Source organism: Bombyx mandarina, chromosome 01, assembly GCF_030267445.1.
Source record: "Bombyx mandarina strain Sakado chromosome 01, ASM3026744v2".
Lineage (NCBI taxonomy): Eukaryota > Metazoa > Arthropoda > Insecta > Lepidoptera > Bombycidae > Bombyx > Bombyx mandarina.
The window spans coordinates 13623650-13646064 of record NC_143208.1 but is presented as its reverse complement, the minus strand read 5'-3'; the positions used below and the strand labels follow the sequence as shown (position 1 = coordinate 13646064).

The 22415-nt window shown below is 36.8% G+C and overlaps 1 protein-coding gene and 1 long non-coding RNA gene across 4 annotated transcripts in view; one reads left to right on the top strand and one right to left on the bottom strand.

Moving 5' to 3' along the window:
• Nucleotides 1–2926: 2926 nt before the first annotated feature.
• On the bottom strand, nt 2927–22198 carry tey (teyrha-meyrha). Of its 2 annotated transcripts, XM_089730491.1 has the most exons (8): nt 22049–22196; nt 19561–19620; nt 9914–10108; nt 8964–9129; nt 6680–6855; nt 5247–5460; nt 4106–4208; nt 2927–3320 (listed from the first exon to the last, which is right to left on the bottom strand). In XM_089730491.1, exons 3-8 carry the CDS (start codon nt 10091–10093, stop codon nt 3098–3100), a joined length of 1062 nt encoding a protein of 353 aa, XP_089586617.1. In that variant the 5' UTR covers nt 10094–10108; nt 19561–19620; nt 22049–22196; the 3' UTR covers nt 2927–3097. The 2 variants fall into 2 exon arrangements, with proteins under 2 accessions (XP_089586617.1, XP_028043094.2); XM_028187293.2 differs by lacking the exon at nt 19561–19620 and having other exon boundaries at nt 22049–22198.
• The window catches only part of LOC149503571 (uncharacterized), a 40751-nt gene continuing 23017 nt past the window's right edge, over nt 4682–22415 (top strand). The window contains exons 1-3 of one of the 2 annotated variants that reach the window (XR_016323685.1): nt 4682–4798; nt 5231–5454; nt 6676–6812. This is a non-coding gene — a long non-coding RNA (uncharacterized LOC149503571). Of the gene's footprint in view, nt 4799–5230; nt 5455–6675; nt 6813–22415 lie in introns of those variants that run through there. The other variant, XR_016323686.1, reaches the window with a different exon arrangement.

Below are 22415 nucleotides of genomic sequence, written 5' to 3'. Positions count from 1 at the left end.
ATCCTCCGCATTCTAAGGGAGGGACTTTTCTAAGGGATTTCTTCCTTATATGACACCTTTATTGATACTAGCAGCAGACTTTTTTCTATCATTTTTATTGTTGTATATTTATCTGTTATTCGTTTAATAGGAAACAGTTCTATATGGATTTTCTTTTATTGAATTTCGCTGAAAGAGTAATTCTAATTACTCTTTTCTGTATCGATTACTTTTGGAAACTTCGAACAAACCTACCGTGATCATATCGAGGGGTAAAAGACTATATGGTTCAAGCGACATTTTTGAAACCTTACAGAGGCTATTTACAGTTCAAAATTTGAAAAATTATAACAAAAAACTTCTTCAGCTATTTGTTTGATGTAAACTAAATTGAAGTTCAATTAAAAACACGGAAATGTTGACGCTAATCTATATATCTATATATATAAAAATGAATTGCTGTTCGTTAGTCTCACCAAAACTCGAGAACGCCTGAACCGATTTGGCTAATTTTGGTCTTGAATTATTCGTGGAAGTCCAGAGAAGGTTTGAAAGGTAAATAAATATGAAAATGCTCGGAATTATATAAAAACAAACAATTTTGTTTTTCCTTAGATGTGTCCCCCGTCGGACCGATTCCTTTTGTTTGTTTTAAGTTTATTTTATACAAAAGTTTAGGTCTTTTATATATCGATTGAGGCACTACGAAATCTGCCCGGTCAGCTAGTACCGAATTAAACGCATGTTTAATTACAAAGATAAATGCCGCGTATTAAGCGAAATGCCGCTTAAACCGAGTGGGTACTTAGCCTTTCATCCATCCATATAATGAATATCAAGCGATAAGTAGGTATGTGACGTAAAAGCGAGAGCGTTGCAATTAATTTACTGCTCGTGATTGGTGAATGCGGTAAACATCTACATAGGGAACAACGATTATGGTAAATATCCAAGAATAAGGTTGTGTCGCTGCCATCAGTGACCTAAATACCACAGATTTTCCCCGATGCGTGTTGCTACCCTAAATGACCATACTATTACGTAAAGTTCTATGTGTTATATCTTATGTTACGAGGATAGGAGTTTGACGTTTTTTTTTAATAGCTCATTGATGACGTTTTTGAAATATATGGTTATTTTATTAATGTGTGATTAAAATTACTAATTAAGTTGCAATATGTTTATTTTATGTTTGTCGTTATTACGTAATGTTTCCTCTAAAAATGTTGTCTATGAAATTGTACGTTTATATATTATGTTTCTGAGTTATTATCGTGTCAAATATATAATGTGATACGGAAAAAATCTTTTTGTTTTTCTAATTTGACGTCCCAATAACTGATATCGAAACTAAAGTAGTGCGTTGTTAACAACAGTTTAAAATATATATTATATATATATATATATATATATATATATGTCTTGGGCTTAGAATACATTTCGAAACGAGATGAGATCTCGTAATGTAAAAGTTTGAATTATTTTATGTGCCTCTAAGATTACTCCTTAAATTGTGTTTGATGTTGATGTAGGTAACTTTATTTTTCTCGGTGCATACTTTGAAAAAATATGAATGACATCGACCTATACAAAGTATGTGTTCTTTAAAAAAATCCAAAGTGGAATTCTTGTAGAATTTTTCGTTCACGACCCATTTTTCTTAATACAATCATTGTTTTTTTTTTCTACGTTTTTATTCAAGCCAAGCTAAAATTCTACTGAGCACGTAACTAAACATGCATATTCTATAGAAAAGATTTTTTTTTTGTGTATTTTCATAAATATTTAAAACTAGACAGTTCACTTAAAACTATTACACTACAATGATTAACAATATTAAATATAATTTATAATAGGATCGCTTTGTACAAGAAAATTAACAAGGTTTTTTTTATTACCTAATATAAAAAAAATTATTGGATAAACAATATACTAGTTAGTATTTAATACTAGAACTCAGTACGTAATAATTAGTTTATAATATGATATAATAAATCTTAATAATACAAAGCAGTGTGCGATATGAATAGAGAATATTTGTTTGTATCTTTGTGTGTGAATACGTAATATGTTACATAATTATATTGCACAAAATCTAATTATAAAAAATCTAAATTACATTACGGAGTACATTGTAAGATTATAATAATTTTTTTTTTCGAAAAGTATGGTAAAATATTACGAATAGTCTTCGTAAAACAAAAAAAAAATCCCCAAACTTTTTAAACTATACACATGGGCAGGCTTTCGTTTGCATTATTTATTTAGATTCGTTGATTTGCCGTCACAAGAAATACATTGCACTCTCTGAAGACAGTTTAGTAAAAACCAATAGATTCCTTGGCTCCTGCAAATTATTATCATTAAATCTCGAAATAGGAACATCTCCTAATAACCACTATTTTCATACATCACTTTTGTGTGTATTCGTGACATTAGAAGCACAATCACATTTAAAAATGATAGTTGAAAGTTTTGTTAACTGACCTCTTTTCGACTTTCTAATCTCGAGAAATAAGAATCAAGTTCTTTTTTTTTTTCGTTTCAAACTAACTGTGTGCGAGCTCAATTCCGATTTGATATTGAGTGGTCACCCTACGTAAATGCCGCCACCAACTTCAAGACATGGGTTCTAAGTCTCAGGGTGGGGCAACCGTCGTAACTATACTGAGACCTTAGAACTCATATCTCAAGGTGGGTGGCGCGTTTACGTTGTAGATGTCTACGGGCTCCAGTAACCACTTAACACAAGGTGGGCTGTGAGATCGTCGAGCCATCTAAGCTATTAAAAAAAAGTTTCATACTACAACAGCTGCCGTATTCTTCAAACCGTAAGGCATCGCTGCTTCGCGACAGAAATAGACAGGGCGGTGGTGTCTGCCACCTCACAAGAGGTCCTACCACCAGTAATTACGCAAATTATAATTTTGCGGGCTCAAAAGACGTCCTACCACCAGTGACTAAATAAGTTCGTTTGACGGCAAATAAAATATGACGCTATGTTTTTTTTTTTTTTCGTGCCCGTGCACTTCAGCAATGCCAGGGGCAGAGCCAATCCGCTGCCTACCTTTTTTTTTATTGCCCTTGTAGGCAGGCGAAAAAAAAGACAAAGTGTCGATTAGTTGCGAGAGTCTGTGGAGGACGGGATGTTTTCTCCGTCGATCTTATGGCGCGTAGCCTGAATGTATGCTTCGGCGGCGAGGGTCGGCCAAGCGTCTGTGGGCGTGGCGGCGGCGGTCGCGGTCGCCGGCCACGGCTCGGACGTGGTCACCTCGGCCGGACGCTCGAGGCCCTCACACGTCTTGGTGCACTCCAACGCCAACGGCTTCGGAGTTTCGATCCTGTTAGGGACACGTTCGAATCGTTTCAGGTTTCGATGCGCGTCTATTGCAATTCCAGTGATGGTTTCCTCTATTATAATAGTATGCTAGTAAATTTAATCGCAATCGTGAATAATTTAATACTGAACTAATTATGTCAATTCCTCTCTTCGATCTTTTTACTAAATCGCCGGAATATCTAGTAGATTGGGAAAGACGGATTCGAAGATATTGTAAACTAGCGACCCGCCCTCGCTTCGCTTCGGAAATATTAAATTTTATTACTGATAGGTGAGTCCCGCGATGTTATCCGCGGTTATTGTCGTACCGCGAGTGACGCCGCGGGGCGAAGCTAGTCTACATATGATTGAAAGTCTTGTCAAAATCAGTCCAGCCGTTCCAGAGATTAGCCGGAAAAAACAGACAGACAAAAATTGTAAAAAATGTTATTTTGGTGTATATACCGTGTATACTCATATATATATTCATGTGTATATTCATATATTAAAAAGCGGCTATTTCTATATTACAAACAGACACTCCAATAATTTTATTTATATGTATAGATTAATCTGTTTTGTTTCTAGAAGATCTGAAAGTTCAGTCTTTTAGATCTCCTAGAAATTATAATCTCCGAACGTATATTATGAAACAAAAGAAGGCAAAGTTAGGCAATCCAGGTGCCTTAGAAACAGAAATTGACGTAATTAGTTCAGTGCGCCTCGTAAGGCACCGGTGAGCTAAATGGCAGTCAACGTGTTAATCGTAGAATGATTGTAGCAATGTTCGAAGAATACAACTAATACCTCACGCGTTCTGGTGACTGCATGGCGTCGTTTGTGCTCGATATTTCGAGATCCTCAACGTAGTTCATATGCAACTTGTCGCTGTCGGGACGTTGTTCTTTATCTGTACAAATTACAAAAATATATAATGTTAAGACACAAACAAATCATGCCACCAGTAAGGTTCATTCCAGTACTGGATTTGTTTCAACGTAGAACGTCGCGTTCACATTCTAGACTCATAATTAATGAACATGTGGTTTGTTGTTTACTCCTCTATTAGCGGTAAAGCACTCAAAAATTAATAAGTCAAACACACTATTTTATAAACACTTATAATGCTTTGGTAGTGTACGGTAATGAAATTTTAACAGTAAACGGAGAACAAAAGCTAGGCACTAGATAATACTAATTTAATTATATTACGAAGTTATGTATTGTTTTTATGTTAAGCTTTAAATTGGCGCGCGAAACTTGTCGATTGACATTTAATGTCATCTGACATTTGCTTGTTCGGGATTCCGATGGCGCCCGAAGATACCCGAGTGTAATCTATGACTTGTAGTGCCAATGTTGCACGCTACAGACATTTTAGAAGCACGAGGAGCTGGTCTCGGCGTCTCAATACAATGTTACACAGCCTTGGTCCCGCTGTCTCAATATACGGAACTCACGATGTCACGTCTAAGGACTTTGATGACAATTTAAAACCTGGTGGGTGAGTTTAATCTCTTCGACAACAAAATGATTCGGTCGTTAGATCGACGTAGGTCAATGTAGTAGCGTCATTAAATTCGACGCCCATGCATTCATAATGATTGACATTCTAGTACAGTAAAAGCTCTTTACTCACAGGGTATATGTTCCGTAAATATGCTGGGAATATGGAAAAGCGTGTTTACAAAGGATATTCGGTTGGACACCTACATATTGAACCATCTTTATCGTATGTACCGATTATATCAGCGAATAAAGAAATATTTAGCCGCGAATATAGGAATTAGGTCGCATTCGTTTAATCCACGAATAGTGAAAACGCGAATGAAAGAAGCGCGAATAAGAAGCTCTTACTGTAAAAAAACCGCTCATCCTAATACTCGGTGCAGCACTGTGGATAAACAATATAGAAGTTATTCAAAATTACAGCAATAATAAATGCTACCGTCAACATTGATGGCCGCCTCGGGCCAGCCCAGCGAGTCTCCTTCAACGTCTACTGGTTCATCTTCGGCATCATAAGGTCGAGATTCGCGTGGCCTCTCCTCCCGACGTTCCTCTTCTAAGTCGTATCCAAGCATACTCTCCACTGTGTGGTGTCGTTTCCTCGTACGTAGCTTGAGGCGACGCTGCCGATTTGCACGAATACGCTGGTATGTCTAAGATTAGAGTTATATATTTCATTCATTTTGACTCGTAGAAGGCCGTCGAAATTGTAAGAAGTCGAAGAAGTGTGTTAACAGAAGATGTATTTTTAACGCATCACCAATTTTTCTAAAACATTGCATAATTAATTAGCTGAGCCAACAAAAAAAAAATTAAATTATAGTATACGTTGAAATTTTTTTCAATTCAATATAGCACCGAGTAACTAATATATTTCCGAGATATTATATTAGTAGTATAAATCGAATCCGCGAAAGTTTATGATGGGCATTGCATGATTTATCTAACAAAAAAATTGATACCTATACGACCTCTTAAAATCGAGTAATAAATGTAAAAAGTATGTATGTAACTTTAATTCATTTTGACGTCTAGTACATTAATTAATAATCGTTAATGAGAAAAACATAGCCATACACATAATTTCAAATGTATTACTCGTACTGTATAGTGTTCTGAAGTTGTCGTAGCCTAAAGGATAAGACGTCCGGTGCATTCGTATCTAGCGATGCAACAGTGTTCGCATCCCGCAGGCGGGTACCAATTTTTCTAATCAAATACGTACTTAACAAATGTTCATGATCGACTTCCACGGTTAAGGAATAACATCGTGTAATCAAAATCAAGCCCGAAAAATTATAATTATAACTGGCGGTAGGACCTCTTGTGAGTCCGGGTAGGTACCACCACTCTGCCTATTTCTGCCGTGAATCAATAATGCGTTTCGGTTTGAAGGGGGGGCAGCCGTTTTAACTATACTGAGACTTTAGAACTTACATCTCAAGGTGAGTGGCGCATTTGTATTGTAAATGTCTATAGGTTCCAGTAACCACTGAACACCAAGTCGGCTGTGAGATCGTCCACCCACCAAACAACAAAAAAAATATGGCACTTAACACGTTGACTGCCATGTAGGTCACCGGTGTCCTACATGGCGCACTAAAGTAATTAATATTTCGATTTTTCTCATCGATCTTCTTACTAAGACGCCGGAATATCTAGTAGACTCTGAGAAAGACGAATCTGAAGATATTAAAAATGAACCTAATCCTAAGAGGTCGAAAATACAAAAAAAAAATACATTAAAAACAAAAGAAGGCAAAGTTAGGCGATCCAGACGCGCTTAGTATCAGAAATCGAAATAATTCGCTCATTGCTGTGCGTAGGGCACCGGACAAGGCAGTCAACGTGTTTATAGAATTTCCCAGTTACCTCCCATCGCGCATCCTCGTCCTGGTGTTGGAGTGCGTGGGAGGGCGGCAACGTCTCCCGCGGTAGAGCGCTCAGGCTGTACAAATGCTGTAGCTCCTGCAGGAAGTGCGCCTGAGCCACGCCGGGACCGAGTCGCGCGCCGCATACCCCACAAGACGATTTCCGTTCACCGTCGGCTGTGAAACGCGCACACGTTTGTTCTATGGGCTCAATTGAGAAGACGTAGACCACGCAATTCATTATGAGGTCTCAAAAGATAATGACGCAGGTCTACTACCTAAAGCCCGTGCCAAAGTGAAAGACCTCGTCAAACTTTATAAACGGTAAAAATAATGTACAAAGATTATGATGTTAAACAAAAAATAAGGAAGCAATCACAGGCTTTTGGAACGAAGTTCCTTATCACGCGTTGTGAAAGCGGGCTAGACGGAAAAAATTCTTACGAAAGTTGTCACGACACTTTTTAGATCCGTCATTCTGACCAATCAACGTGGCGCTTATCGCGTGACATTGCTCGTATCCGATTGGTCCGCGTAATGAGTACAGTTTCTCGAGATAGCGTTTCAACAATAGTAATTTAGTTCATAGTATTGTTTTTTTCTTCTTCATAATGCCGTAATTTATTATTATAACTTAAAAAAAATTATTACAATTCCTTCACTAATTAATCGAAAGGAACTTCGTTCCATCCGGGTGTCCCTTGACACCTCTGAAGTTTTTTTATAGCTAAGAAACTTTATTATTGATTGAGAAGGCAGCTTCGCCATTCAAAAGAATCGAGAAGAAACCTCGGGTTTTTTGTAATTCAAATATATTGTCATGCAAACATAATGAAAATTACAAAATGTAGATGAAACGGTACACATATTGAGAATGACTTGAGCTGCAATAAACAGGCTTGCATTAACAAACACTGGCCAAAGATCTGTTCGTACTAATGCTCAGTGGCGAACAGATTATGTATTTGTATTGTATGTTTAATGCATATTGTGAGTAAAATTATTTCCTTACATTATAAGTTAGATTAGCTTTCGTTTTCGTGTTGTTTTGTCGTATAGTTGTAAGGACAATTGTGTATAAATTCAGCACATTTGGCTTGCTTAGTCGTGCGCACATGGCTTATGTTGCAAGCCAGATTTTGATTTTTTTACTTGTTGTTATTTTTTATGTATCTTTTTAGCTTGTATGTGTATTGTGTGCCTAATAAATAAATAAATTAATCAATTTCAAGTAAGTAATACATACTCAAACCATATTTATTACCATACCGCAATATTCAAGTCATAAATAAAGCGATGGTGTGAAGGCATTCGGGCTTAGCAAACAACGAAAGCTTGATAAACTATGCAGTTGCTGACTAGACCACGTGTGCCTTACAATTAATGTTATGTTTTGGGTTCTGTTAATTCTAATTGTTAAATGTAATCGTTCTGATCAATACCGATGCTCGTAAGGAATAGAGTTGCGAATAAAGTTTGAACTTGTTTTATTCTTCTCTTCATAATTCATACATTCATGAAATATCAAATTAAATGCCTGGACACAACTTAAAAGTATTTTTTAATCCGATATGGTCGGATATCAAAATACGTATTGAGCGAGAATGTCTACGCCCGACGGTTAATATTTGGGTATCGTTGTGTTCGCATTAGGGCGACCATAAAAACAACAGTATACTTACAAATTATTTTTTCTACGAAAAGAGTTCGATAGTGGTCAAGGACGGAGGTCGCCTTAACATTGCGAAAATCCGTGATCCGACAGTGAACGACCGGTACATTTTTTTTCCCTACCAAAGCTGATAGCCTTGAGAGGCTATTTCAGCGTAACCTTAACTAGTAGGTGAGCTCACGGGGCTCAAATCGGAGTGATGCTAGCAAGATGCTTTTGTGGTCGTCGTGGCCTAACGGATAAGACGTCCGGTGCATTCGTGTTGAAAGCGATGCACCGGTGTTCGAATCCCGCAGGCGGGTACCAATTTTTCTAATGAAATACGTACTCAACAAATGTTCACGATTGACTTCCACTTATTGCTTAGATGGGTGGACGAGCTCACAGCCTACCTGGTTTTAAGTGGTTACTGGAGCCCATAGACATCTACAACGTAAATGCTCCACCCACCTTGAGACATAAGTTCTAAGGTCTCAGGTATAGTTACAACGGCTGCCCCACCCTTCAAACCGAAACGCATTACTGCTTCACGGGAGAAATAAGCAGGGTGGTGGTACCTACCCGCGCGGACTCTCAAGAGGTCCTACCACCAGTAAACTTAATTAATACTCACGCGAAAAGAAATCATGCGAGTCGGTGCATGTGGCCGCGGCCGGTGTCTCGTCATCCTTGCAGGGCCTCGGGGAGGCGGAGGCGGCAGAACCGGGCGAGCTTGTGTCGTCGCGCGCCGTGTAACTGTGTCGGTACAGCGGCGGAGTACTCGTGTCGTCGCGTACGCTCTAAGCAGTGCACGCATCATAAATGCTCCAAAACATTAGAAACAATTACTATTTTAATTTGTTTTCCTGGTTGTAGGACTTCTTGTAAGTCCGCGCGGGTAGGTACCACCAACCTGCCTATTTCTGCCGTGAAGCAGTAATGCGTTTCGGTTTGAAGGGTGGGGCAGCCGTTGTAACTATACTTGAGAGCTTAGATCTTATATCTCAAGGTGGGTGGCGCATTTACGTTGTAGATGTCTATGGGCTCCAGTAACCACTTAACACTAGGTGGGCTGTGAGCTCGTCCACTCATCTAAGCCATAAATAAATAAAAGTTAGCAAAAATTAATCAGAGCCGCTTGCAGCAAATGTCAATATGGAAATCGAATTTTGAAAATAACTAATTCGAAATTGAAAAAGTAAATTAAACAATTTAGTGAGAGTCGTTTTATTTATTGTTAGGTGCATTGATGAGTTTACGAGCTCACGACCAACCTGGTTTGTATAAACATCAGCCCATAGACACCATAACGTTTCCTATCGTGAGATATAAGCATGCACAACTGCTTCGCGGCAGAAATAGGTAATCTTTGTGCCTATCCGATCAACCTTATAATACGCTATTACAATAATACATAGAATAGCACAATTAATATTCGATTAAATAATATTTGTAGGTCTTCATACAAGCTGCCGTATCATAGGTTAAAAGGTTAAATTTAATTATCAATCCAATTTATAAATGGTGTCAAACTCAGTAAGTTAATTCGAAAATTAACCTTGAGTTATTTCAAATCATAGTCACCCTTAGTGCTTGTCCGACGCTTTGACCGAGCGCGTATTGCTCTCCGAGATGTCTAGCAAAGGCTTTGCCCGGGTACAGAGGGTGGAAAGCACCCCCAATAGGCCGGAAAGCGCCACATCCGAAGCTCTGTAGTGCAGGATGCAAAAACTGCGGCGCCATATGGTGTAGAAACCCCTCCATCGTGATTCAGGGTTTCTGTAAAATAATTGTTATTAACAGATTGACAGTAGAAACACAATAAATTATCTTCGGTCAAGCATGTACATAAATACGAATTAAAATCGGAAATTACCATAAGAGGAAAACAAAACAATACGCCGGAATTCCGTTGATAGTTTAAAAACTAGTTTTTTATATAAACGAGATGAGTCGTGCAGCATTGTTCAGTGAAAAACGGAAATCAATTCGCGACAGGTGAACCTGACTGCCAAACATGCACGACGCTAATAAAACAGAACAATATTTTTACGCTTTGTTTTTTCTACATTGAAATCAATATAAGCTTTAAATAATGACAGTAAATATATTTTTATGTCGTATTTGGAATATTTATTTGTACATATACAAAATAAACGTCATTATTCATCTTCATTAGAACTATGTTTTTTTTTTTTTTTTTTGTTAGCTGTGTGGACTAGCTCACAGCCCACCTGATGTTAAGTGGTTACTGGAGCCCATAGACATCTACAACGTAAATGCGCCACACACCTTGAGATATAGTTCTAAGGTCTCAGTATAGTCACAACGGCTGCCCCACCCTTCAAACCGAAACGCATTACTGCTTCACGGCAGAAATAGGCGGGGCGGTGGTACCTACCCGTGCGGACTCACAAGAGGTCCTACCACCAGTAATTACGCAAATTATAATTTTGCGGGTTTCATTTTTATTACACGATGTTATTCCTTCACCGTGGAAGTCAATCGTGAACATTTGTTGAGTACGTATTTCATTAGAAAAATTGGTACCCGCCTGCGGGATTCGAACACCGGTGCATCGCTTCAACACGAATGCACCGGACGTCTTATCCGTTAGGCCACGACGACCACAGTAGTTTGTATACTACAAATGACTATTTTCCCTAACTTGGTTTGTTTTGAAGAAAGATAGGTTAACTAACGAGTTATCGTCCAACCGAACAGCAAGTAAAATTATCGATGACATTCCGAACGCTACCACTAATTTTATCGATCAATCAAACAACCGAAACCGCATCGATAAACACAATGTTTATTGTTACTGATTCACAGAAAAAAGTTCGTTTACAAACGGCATCATCAAAACAAACACACGCCAAAAAAAAACTGTGTAAGTGGTGCTTAAAGAGAGTTGAAACACATTGGTATGGAACAAGTGTTTATTTTAATAGAGATCGTAATCGCGTCGTTGTGTGGTCAGCTGAACAATAAGAAGGCGGACGTGTCCGGGACGCGGCTACTGGCCATCGCACTGTAATAATAACAAGTGAACATAATGCTTTTTACAAAAACACAAAAAAACAGAATGATTGTTTGAATGCAAGAAAGAATTGAGAATAAACATATTTTTTTCAATTAATATTCTTCTTACATTACAAAGATATTTGAAGCTACTGTCCGATGTTGTTCCAGATTCAGTTAATATAAAAAATACTTTTCTATTTAGTTTGGTTTGGTGTCAAATATTTTGTTTTCAAACTATAACTTCATTTATTTAAATCTGGCTGTAGAAGTGACTTACTATGAGTAAAGAAGTTGTCAAAAACTTCGATTGCATGATCTTGAGTTAAGTCGCTGTGTTCTTGAAGTGGTGTAAGCCGGATGAACTGAATTAGTATGAACGTCATCATCAGCGAAATGAAGTCTATTGGAATATGCCTTCGCAAAGTGTTGCTAGACAGTCGATTCTCCACAGCCATTCCACGAATTTTTGAGATGTTTTCTAAGAGTGGAGTAGAACAGATAGCCACTAGAGCAGAATAGTGTTTGAATGGTGACTGCGCACCCGAAGGCTCAATGTGGGTAAGTCTCCTAAATGGTGAACCTAATTAACCTTTGTTAAAATACTCAACTCCTCAACTCACAGCCCACCTGGTTCAAGGTGACTACCAGAACCCATAGAAACCGCAACGCGAATACCGCCACCCAAAAATTTAATCACGAGTTTGAAACATTAATCACATAGCGGTTGTCTCATCTTTCAAATCGCAACACATGATTGTTTCGCTGCAGATATAAGCAGGACGCTAGTACCGATCCGTCTGGGCTTTATAGCACTGCCTACCTTCAGCAATACCACTAATAATGTAGAAAACCTTAACAATAACATTATTAATATATTAAGTTAATCAATAACTTAATAATCTCCTCTAAAATATTAAATTTCAATCACACACCAAATCATATTTGTTTTCATTAAAAAATATTATAAAGCATCGTACTTGTAGAATAGGTGACTATAATAGGCACGTACGATCATGCCTATTGTTGTTAATTGTCAAATTAACCGTATGTCGCTACAGAATGCTTGATTACATTATATGCATGAATACGACATTCAATGCTCAACGATTCTGGTTACATTAAGACCTAATTTAATTATAGTCCCGATATCAAGGTATTGATTCGATTCATTTGCATCAAGCAAGATAGAATACAATTTACTCTCGACTTCCAGATCTAAGACACATTTTCATTTATAGGGATTTTTTAGGTCCTGCTAATTCTTGAGGTTTAAGTTACATCTCAACTGTACGAAATTTACATAACAAAACTGATTTGTAAAAACTATTGTTAAGTACAATTCACGTGCATTCATATGTTATTTAGGTTTATACTATTCGATATTTTTTTTACTCTTAAATGTTACATTACCCCGCAAGATATGTACTTACCTCCTGCATATTTTTCAGAATTTCTCTATATAAAGTCAATTGTCTGCAAAAGATTGTTTTTCGCGATAAGACCACAAATATGTACAATGTATAATTTTACCTGGCTGTTGTCTGTTTTTAAATATTATTGTGTTTTACTGTCCGCTAGAGTATACTGACTCCTTGCAATATAGAGAGCTGAATATCTTGGTTCAATTCAGTCATTATAATAAAATACCCGATTTTATAGGGATAATAAAGAATTATCCTCAAATAATAATATTTAAGATAATTCAAGAGTATATTCATAAAAAAATTGAGTATAAAATGAAAATCGTACGAAATACTACCCCATTCATTATATTAGGTTTTAAAGTATGAAATTGCCGATTTGTACTGAAAAATTGATATTCGTTTTTTTTTTTCATTTAACACATTTTTGCTTAAGCAAAATATCTACCATTATTATCTATACATTGCTGCCATCTAATAGGAAAGACATTTATGCCCTTGCGATAGAACTCTGGTGATCTAGATTCTACAAATTGTGTGAAAGCATTTTGTACTGCCTCCTGGAAAGAAAACTTTTTATCACGTAGAAAATTGTCCAAATCACGAAAAAATGGTCGTCCGTTGGAGCAAGGGTGACGAATGATTTCCAATTGCAGTTCCTGTAGAGTTAAAATGGTTTCTCGGTCTGTATGAGGTCTCGCGTTATCATAGAGCAATAATGGTGAAGATCGATTCATGAGTCGGGGCTGTTTCACTGCAAGTTTTGCTATCATTGTTCGGAGTTCGGCACAGTAGACACTTGCCGTTATTGCTTAACCAGATCGGAGAAAACTATAGTAAATAACCCCATGCTGAGACCAAGCAGTTTACCAGTACCAGTGCCAGTAAACCATGCCACAAATTCCTGGGTATTTTGGCTCGGATCAGCTTCCGCCATCTCTTTCGATTCATTGTTTTTCACAAGTGTCTTCCACGTGGTTCGTTCTTCAAATAAAAATATCCATCGTGAAAGCGTTTAAACCAAAATTGCACGGTGCGTTCATTAGCAGTCCCCTTTCCAAACGCAACATTGATATTGCGAGCTCTTTCTGCAGCGTTAGTTCCGCATCGGAGCTCGTATTCCAAAATCACTCGAATTTTCGAAGTATTCATCTTTCTTGTCTAAGTTGAATAAAAAAAACAACTGAAAGTCGATAATCGAATGTTGCATATTTTTTAGAAGAAGAACCCCGTAGGTACCATTTGAAAAAAGTTTCACTCAAAAATCTCAAACCATGAAGGTTCTATGTCAATTAACCTAACCTGACCTGAAGTACCTATTACAATAAAACGGCAATTTCATACTTAATTTCATATTTAAAAGAAACGTCAACATTGACAATAATCTCGCTCATGTTATTCAAGAATCTCTTTTTATAAAAATCTCTTATTAATGTGAGCCTGTCTTTGTACACCCAAAATCGCTACCAAAGCATCGTAAGTTCTATACAATCTCGACTATTAGCACAAGTAACAGTTTGTTAAGGACATTCCCACTAGACCGATTCGAATAGGTAGGCACAGTCAAACGCCTAGGTTATTTTGTTTAAATGCTCCTATCACTATTTATTGTTGATCGAACTTTCAATGCAAGCTCTTGTTGATGATTAATTTATGGAAAAAAGGATCTATAAAAGAAAATGTTGCTATAAAATATAAATTTTTATTTTTTATATATTCTGAAATAATTATGTTTTTTCTTTGTTTTCTTTACTAATGTTATAAAGAGGAAAGATTTGTTTGTTTGTTTGTATTGAATACGCTCCGAAACTACTGAACCGATTTGAAAAATTCTTTCACTGTTTGGAAGCTACACTATTCCCGAGTGACACAGGCTATAATCTTTTTTTTAAAAAAACAGGGATCTTTACTAAAACTCCAATAATGTAATCCAAGTTGTAAAAAAATGACCTTACAATATTCCTTACATCGCGTGCCCTGCGAAAATAATGTGCTACGACTTTGTAGAATACATTATTAATTACAAAAAGTGTCGCGACAGCATATGTCTAACTATTGTAGTTATGCCGCAATAAGTTCTCTTTTATTTCAAAAAAAAAACAACGTCAAATATCGTTGAAATTTTTGTTAAAGACCCGAGAGGAACCGGAGCGGGCCGCTAGTCATTAATAATTATAATGAACGGAAATATATTATTTCCTGTATTGCAAAAAAAATATTTCCCGTTCATTCGTGTTTCGAAAATATAGATACTTTCCATCATATCAGGCAACCGTTTCGCTGACAGGGTTAGTTTTGCACAAACAAATTAGTTTCATATTGTGTAATTACATACGCGACATCGACCAACACATGTGCGCAATCAGTTCGGTCGGGCATGTAATTAGCACTGCCCCGTGCAGCATGTAGATATGCAAGCCGTTTGACCGTCAATTAGTCGGGCAACATTGGCGTAACAAGTTAAGTGTCGTATCTGTAATCAATCTAAGGGCAAACAGTACTCCTTTGAGCGTACGAGCGTTGTGCTGACACAGACGGTGACCACAATGTGCTTAGGTTTATTCGGTGTTATGCCTGTTTCCTCGAGAACACGATTAGAGATACATATAATATCTTATATCTTTAAACGAGCAATTCTTGTATATATATACCTATATATAATCTGAATCTCGGAAACGGCTCCAACTATTTTCATAAAATTTGGTATACAGGGGATTTCGGGGGCAATAAATCGATCTAGCTACGATTTATTTTCAGAAAATGTTGTTTTATTCGTGTTTTCAATAATCAACTTTATCGACAATTGTATTTAAATATAATTTCTAAAAAACACAATATGTACCTATATAAAAAAAAGTACCGAGCAAAGCTCGGTCATTCTCTAGTCAACATTTCATTGAGGAAATATTAAAAAGGTACTTTAAAAACGCCATACACATATTTAATCTGTGTGTTACTGTTAAACTGAACGGCTATTAATTTCATAATTGGTACTTTGAAATTCAGAGGTGAGAAGCCCCCAAGGTAAGATATTTTACAGGCCATACCTGTGCCTACTCAGAAATGAGAAATGTTTGCAAGCCTTGTCCGAATACGAACAAAATCAATTAAGACAAAATAAATCTGAATGAAATTACAAGGCGATTGAAATGAATTGCACTTGCCTTACATGCCAACCCTAACCCCTACCAAGGAACAGTTGGAGCACGTTACGAACAACCATCTATTCTATTGTCGTTACGTGTAAACACTACGAAAAGAATAGTATGGGCGGAAACGTAGACGATAAACACACGATGAGTAAACGTTATGAAATGATACAGGCGGTGCACGATTTCTGTACCAGTTTACATTTCATACAAAGTGAGTAACGATCATAAAGTAAACATCGAACATGTTAAAGTGGAACTTGTTTGCTTCGAAATAAATTTATTATCAAATTATGGTATTAATATTTTGACGAATGATTATAATGTGAAGCGCTTAATTGTAAAAAGGGATAACGCTCCGCCGTGACTATCGTTAATATTATAAAAGCGTTCCGGTAGATTTTGTACAGTATTGTTCTATCACACACACCGTATCCTGAAAAATAAGGAAAACTCCAAAATGGAACATCACTAAAATCGATGCCAAACATTACAGGATCACCCGCTAGGCAAATCTGAGATCATGAAGTCATAGAAATGGATTCAGCCGTTTCGGAGTACACAAATATACATTATTTTATATTTTATATTTATATTTTTTTTAATTTATCAATTTCATATAGTACAGAAATTTGTACGTAATTTTTTATTGTACTTTACGATTTTCATATTACAATTTAATAATACTTTAGAATGTTAGTTCTAAGATTTCGAATCGATTTGTTTTGGTCAAAATGTTGTTTAATATAGGTACACCCAATAATTAAATAACGAGCTATGAAGGTAAAAAAAGATTTTCAAAAGTGTTAAAAATTGTGTTTTAATTTTCGTCTTCAATATATTGGCTATCGGGTAATAAAAAAGACGTAGCGATTTAGTGAAAAGAAATAAGTTTCTCTCCTGATTTATGCGTTGTAGGAATTTGGCCCCCTTTTTCAATAAGTCCGACGATAAGAATCATTGCCTACAGTGGCGTGTCGGCGGATAAAGCATGCAATTAAATTTATTTTTAAACTTTAACATTAAAGTCCATACCGATTGTTTCAAGATTTCAAATAGAATATTTCGAATCCATATAGCTATGTACCAATTTTTAGGATTTTTTTACCATTGTCTTAAAATAATTTATCCAATAATAAGAGGTCGAGACATCAATAAAATACGCGAAACCGACATTATTGGCAGCTCTTATGTAATTAACCTACAATTTGGAAAATATGGAAAACTTGTTCCAAGTCACCGTCTGCAGTGCCGTGATATGCGATTTTTTTCTTTCTTGCATTAATAACAGAGCCGATTAAATATTTTGTTATTAGCTCTAATAGGCGTCGTTACAATCTCAATTCACGTATCTGTACGACTGCCTACACGTCATACCGAATGGGCCAGGAAGGTCAAGTACCTGGGCGTTACCCTGGATGCATCGATGACATTCCGCCCGCATATAAAATCAGTCCGTGACCGTGCCGCGTTTATTCTCGGTAAACTCTACCCCATGATCTGTAAGCGGAGTAAAATATCCCTTCGGAACAAGGTGACACTTTACAAAACTTGCATAAGGCCCGTCATGACTTACGCGAGTGTGGTGTTTGCTCACGCGGCCCGCACACACGTAGACACCCTCCAATCTCTACAATCCCGCTTTTGCAGGTTAGCCGTCGGAGATCCGTGGTTCGTGAGGAACGTTGACCTACACGACGACCTGGGCCTCGAATCTATCCAGAAATACATGAAGTCAGCGTCGGAACGGTACTTCGATAAGGCTATGCGTCATGATAATCGCCTTATCGTTGCCGCCGCTGACTACTCCCCGAATCCTGATCACGCAGGAGCCAGTCACCGTCGACGCCCTAGACACGTCCTTACGGATCCACCAGATCCAATAACCTTTGCATTAGACGCCTTCAGCTCTAACACTAGGAGCAGGCTTAGGGACCTCGGTAACCGTACTCGTCGAACTCGACAAAGAGTTTGCCGTGCAACCTAACCCATGAATCAGCTCGCTGAGTTTCTCGCCGGATCTTCTCAGCGGGTCGCGATTCCGATCCGGTAGTAGATTCATTCGCGAAGCAGCTACTCTTGAGCTGTTAGGTTTCCTTCGGAGGCGCTCGGGTAGCTGTTAGCAAATCCCACCCCTCCTGGCTGAGCCTTTTCTCGCCCACCTGTCCTGGTGAAACTGGTGATACCGGTCATACCGGACCCTATTCATATTTACTCATCATACATTTTATAGTTCAATCAGATATATTCATACATATTTGGCAAAATTACCTTTTCTTTTTTAATAACTACGATCTTCGTGCCTGTTGCTATTTATTTATTGAATAAACTGTGACACGAAGCTTCCATGAAGATATTTTAATTGAATTTTTTCGTTACGCCATATGGGTAACGGAGTCGCGGTGTTTATTACTAAGGGCACCACAAACTTGTATGCAGCCACTAAAACACAACGTCTAAGTCTTAAGGACATTGTATAATGTTTATCCAAACCCTTCGAACCCTAACACATAACTACCTATAGTTCAATGAAGAAATTGGTGAGCGAGGTTGTGGTTGCCCTGGTGTTGACCGCGGAAACCTCCCTGCTCTAACCGGGTTTTAACATCGGACAGAGATCGGACGTCGGGTGTAAGAGTGCAGGGGAGTCGCTTAGTGCGATAGGACCCTAAAATTCCTTAGGCCCGCGGTCTGCTCCCAACACCTTGCAAATCGTCAAGTCCTACATACCCCACGCGCCCCCTAGACGCGGGGACCTCGTAGGAGGTTAGGCCCCAGGCCCGAAAAAAATAGCCCTGTTGCTTACGATAATGTCCCATCACTAGTTATCAAAATATATTATAAATTTTATTCCATTCCTTTACTAAGAAAGTAGTTCGAAAAATTTTCAATATTGTTTTTAGCCGTAAACAAAAAATGAGGAGGTTATCTATTTGATTGTTTCTTTATGTATGTCACCTCTGAATTGTTTTTTTTCTAAGTGAATCGAATTTGACGATCTTTATTTGAATTCTTACGTGGTCCCATTTCAACTTTATGAAGATCTGACCAGTGCTTTTTAAGTTCTCCTTAATAGCGCACTTTCAGTTCACTTCGACTACATTGCTGATATATTAGAATTTTATTTGTTGAGGCTAGTTTTCTACGTTAGTAAATAAATAAATAAAAAATATGATAAATTCGATGCCATAGTCGGTTCGCTTAAGACGTAGGCGCTGTACGTCTTATCCTTCAGGCCACACCGCGCTTTCTGAAGGCAGTCCCCACAATCGAATGTAAAAATATACACTTATATGTAACTTTGTTTGTTCGTTTCTGTGCATTTGCGCGCCGTTATCCGATTCAGTTTAAACTTTGTACAATTGGTTTTGGAGCTTCGGACATAGTTTGGTATTGGTTTCAGGTATAGTACCGCTTGTGTCTTTCGTTCTAACAAACATTAAATGTATTAATAAGAAGCGTATATACATATGTAGCTATATTTAGTAATTCTCAGTACTAATAATATTTTAATTAGTTGTAAGGAGATAAAATGTTTTTTCTTCAACAATATAGGAAGCAAGATATAACCAAAACCTTTACAAATATTTACAAATCACTTTCGCATTGCTATAATGATTAAATTGAAAATAGTTACCATTTAATAATACTAAATAGTTTGCGGTCCATATTTGTTCCCGAACTGTGCCAGGTAAAGCTGTAAAATTGCGATTAGTTTTAGTTAAAACAAAAACAAAAAAATAAAAACACAAAATAACTAATATCAAATTAGAAAATTCCGAAAAAATGGTCTGATAGAATTATGTGAAACGAATTTCTGAATGCAAAAAATCGAAAGAAAATATTTCGTCGGTAATTAACGCCGCATTTTATTTAGCTCAGCGTCGAGTGCGGAACCCCTTTCAAAAGTTTCAAGGAACCCTACACATTTCCGAGATAAAGTAGGCTATAATACTTTACGAAGAAATTACCTGTTTGCTAATAAAAGTTTCGTCAGAGGCGATTCGAAGATTAGCCCAGGCAAAAAATGTATAGACAGAAAGAGTAAATTTTAAAAAAGCACGTCGTTAGATTTGGAAAAATGCGCAAATAACCATATACTCTAGTTAAGAAACGTCCATTACTAAATCTTATAGACAAACAGTTGTATTTATTATTCTTGCTGTAGGAGCCGTTAAATTAGACGGATCGGTGACTGTCATCGGCTGTACTAACGATAATACAATCTTACGAAGCCAGGAAACGGGACATGAGCCGGGAGCATATACATATGCTCATTCGTCCGTGCCGCATTATGGGCCTCCTCTTGAAGTCTATTAAAAACAATTTAAACTATCAAAACAATTCTGACAATACCTGTGAAGCCTTTGATTTAAATAGATGGTATGGCATTAACATTTTTATGAAACTATATTTGTTACGGCGATTCCAAAATTCACTACAGTAAAATGAGAATAATTGTGATTGAATAAAATTTCAAATAATCGCTTTGCCTTAGATACTCATAATTTGCTTTGTTACTAATATATTACTCATTATCTGATTACAATATTGTTAATTAATCATCCTACACTAACTACCATAATATACACCCGCGCGATTCCGACGCCTTAAATATAAAATTCACAATAACTGTTATGTCGGATGCCTGAAATTGAAAATATTCTGAATAGCATCGTAGCAAAACATAGTAAAAATTCAAAGCCCGTGTTCAAATCCCAAGTTAAAATATTGTAATTATGTTTTAAGTTTTAAAGAGCAACACTCGAATTTTATCTGTTCGTATTTTTTTCTCCATGATTTTTATTAAAATATTTTATTAAAATAATTTCATTGAATAATTAAATGAAACAAGTAATAAGTTTACGGAGCCCATATACATATATTACACCGTGAATGGAACCACTCACCTTAAAACAAGAGGTCGAAATCACAAATTTCTTGAATAATGGATGTCCCAATCCCCAAACCGAAATGTATGAGTGCTTCACGACAAATACGGAGCCATCAAGCTTACAATACAAATAGCATATACATATATTTACAAAAAAAAAAGTATTTTATTTAAGCTATTCCACAATATTGTAACTTGGATGATTCTGAAGAAATTGGAGAATACGGAGCTTACAAAACTTTCAACGTTAATTAGTTTGATACGAGATAAAATAATTAGGAAACTTAAAATTCATTCAACATTCTAACTACGGCGCCGTTCACTATACGTTGTCCGGCATTCTTCCGTTTTTTTTTAAATAATGTCAATCAGTCAATACACTTTCTTCTAAAATCGTAAATAAGAAGTATAGCTAGCTCTCTGCTCATATCTTTCCAATATTGGAACTCTCAGAAAAAATCACAAATAACCAATTTCGGTTTGATTTCTAGTTTCGGTATTTCAATGCTTAGTCAAGAAACGTTCTATGATAATATACATTTATAAATTACTTTGAATTACAGCTCATGACCTACCGTACCTGATGCTAGGTGATTTTATGTGAATCATAGATATATTTCAATAAATGGGAATGCATTATTTTTTCGTGGTAATAAAAAGCAAGGGATGCCAGCCCATGCGGCTTACGTCGTACCTATCGCAAGGACTCAAAAAATTAGTTAGTTAGGAATATATACGTAAATGACCACAAACTGACGGTGATGTATTAAAGCGACATGTTCGTGATTACTTACCCGGCACTTGTAATAACCAGATATACAACTGTCAATTAAATATTATAAACTCTCTTTCATTTTAAAAATAAAGTGAGAAAAGTTTTTCGTACCTATTTAAAATAGTTAGACAATTTAATTATACTATAACTAAGATTTTGTCTATATTTAATAAATCGTAACAACATCCATTCTATAGATTTTTACTAAATAGTAGTACTAGATTTTGCGCCTAAAATTAATGTAACATCAACAAAAAATCACATACTCTCATATTTAACAAATTTAACAACGAAAAATTTTAGAAATCACCTAATTTTAATTTAATATTAAAAAAAGACAGCTTTAAATATTTAACCCTTTAGATTTGTTTTTGAGAATATTAATAATAAAACGTCATAATTCATTAATTCGTTAAACTTTGAGCTGAATGGAAGAATATTCGAAGAATGACTTACCGGTTAAAATTTGAGTCACAATTCACGTGAACTGCGGAGGGAAGAGTTCCAGGGATGTGTTCCCAGCGCGGCGGACGGTCGAGGACTGCCGCCGCTGGTGCTGGGCGGGAGCGAACACGACACGCCCCGCCCGCCTACCGCACACCGACACCGAGCAGCCACCCTGAAAAATGTCTCTACGGAGTCACAATTTATCTCAAAGCTTCGATGAATTTTAAATCTAATCTGAAATGTACGTTATCCGCAACGCTAGACGGCTAGACCGGCTCACAATATATTTAGAAAGGACGCCTGAACTTATTTGAAATATGAAACGAGAAATTTACATTCAGACGTAGTGAATATACGCTACCATGGTTCGATAAGT

Coding starts and splice junctions, on each gene's coding strand:
- tey (XM_028187293.2), bottom strand. CDS start 10,093: ATGGAGGGGTTTCTACACCATATGGCGCCGCAGTTTTTGCATCCTGCA. Junction 9,130..9,913: donor GCGTCGGACAAGCACTAAGG/GTGACTATGATT, acceptor TGCACTGCTTAG/AGCGTACGCGACGACACGAG. Junction 3,321..4,105: donor CAGTCACCAGAACGCGTGAG/GTATTAGTTGTA, acceptor TGTCCCTAACAG/GATCGAAACTCCGAAGCCGT.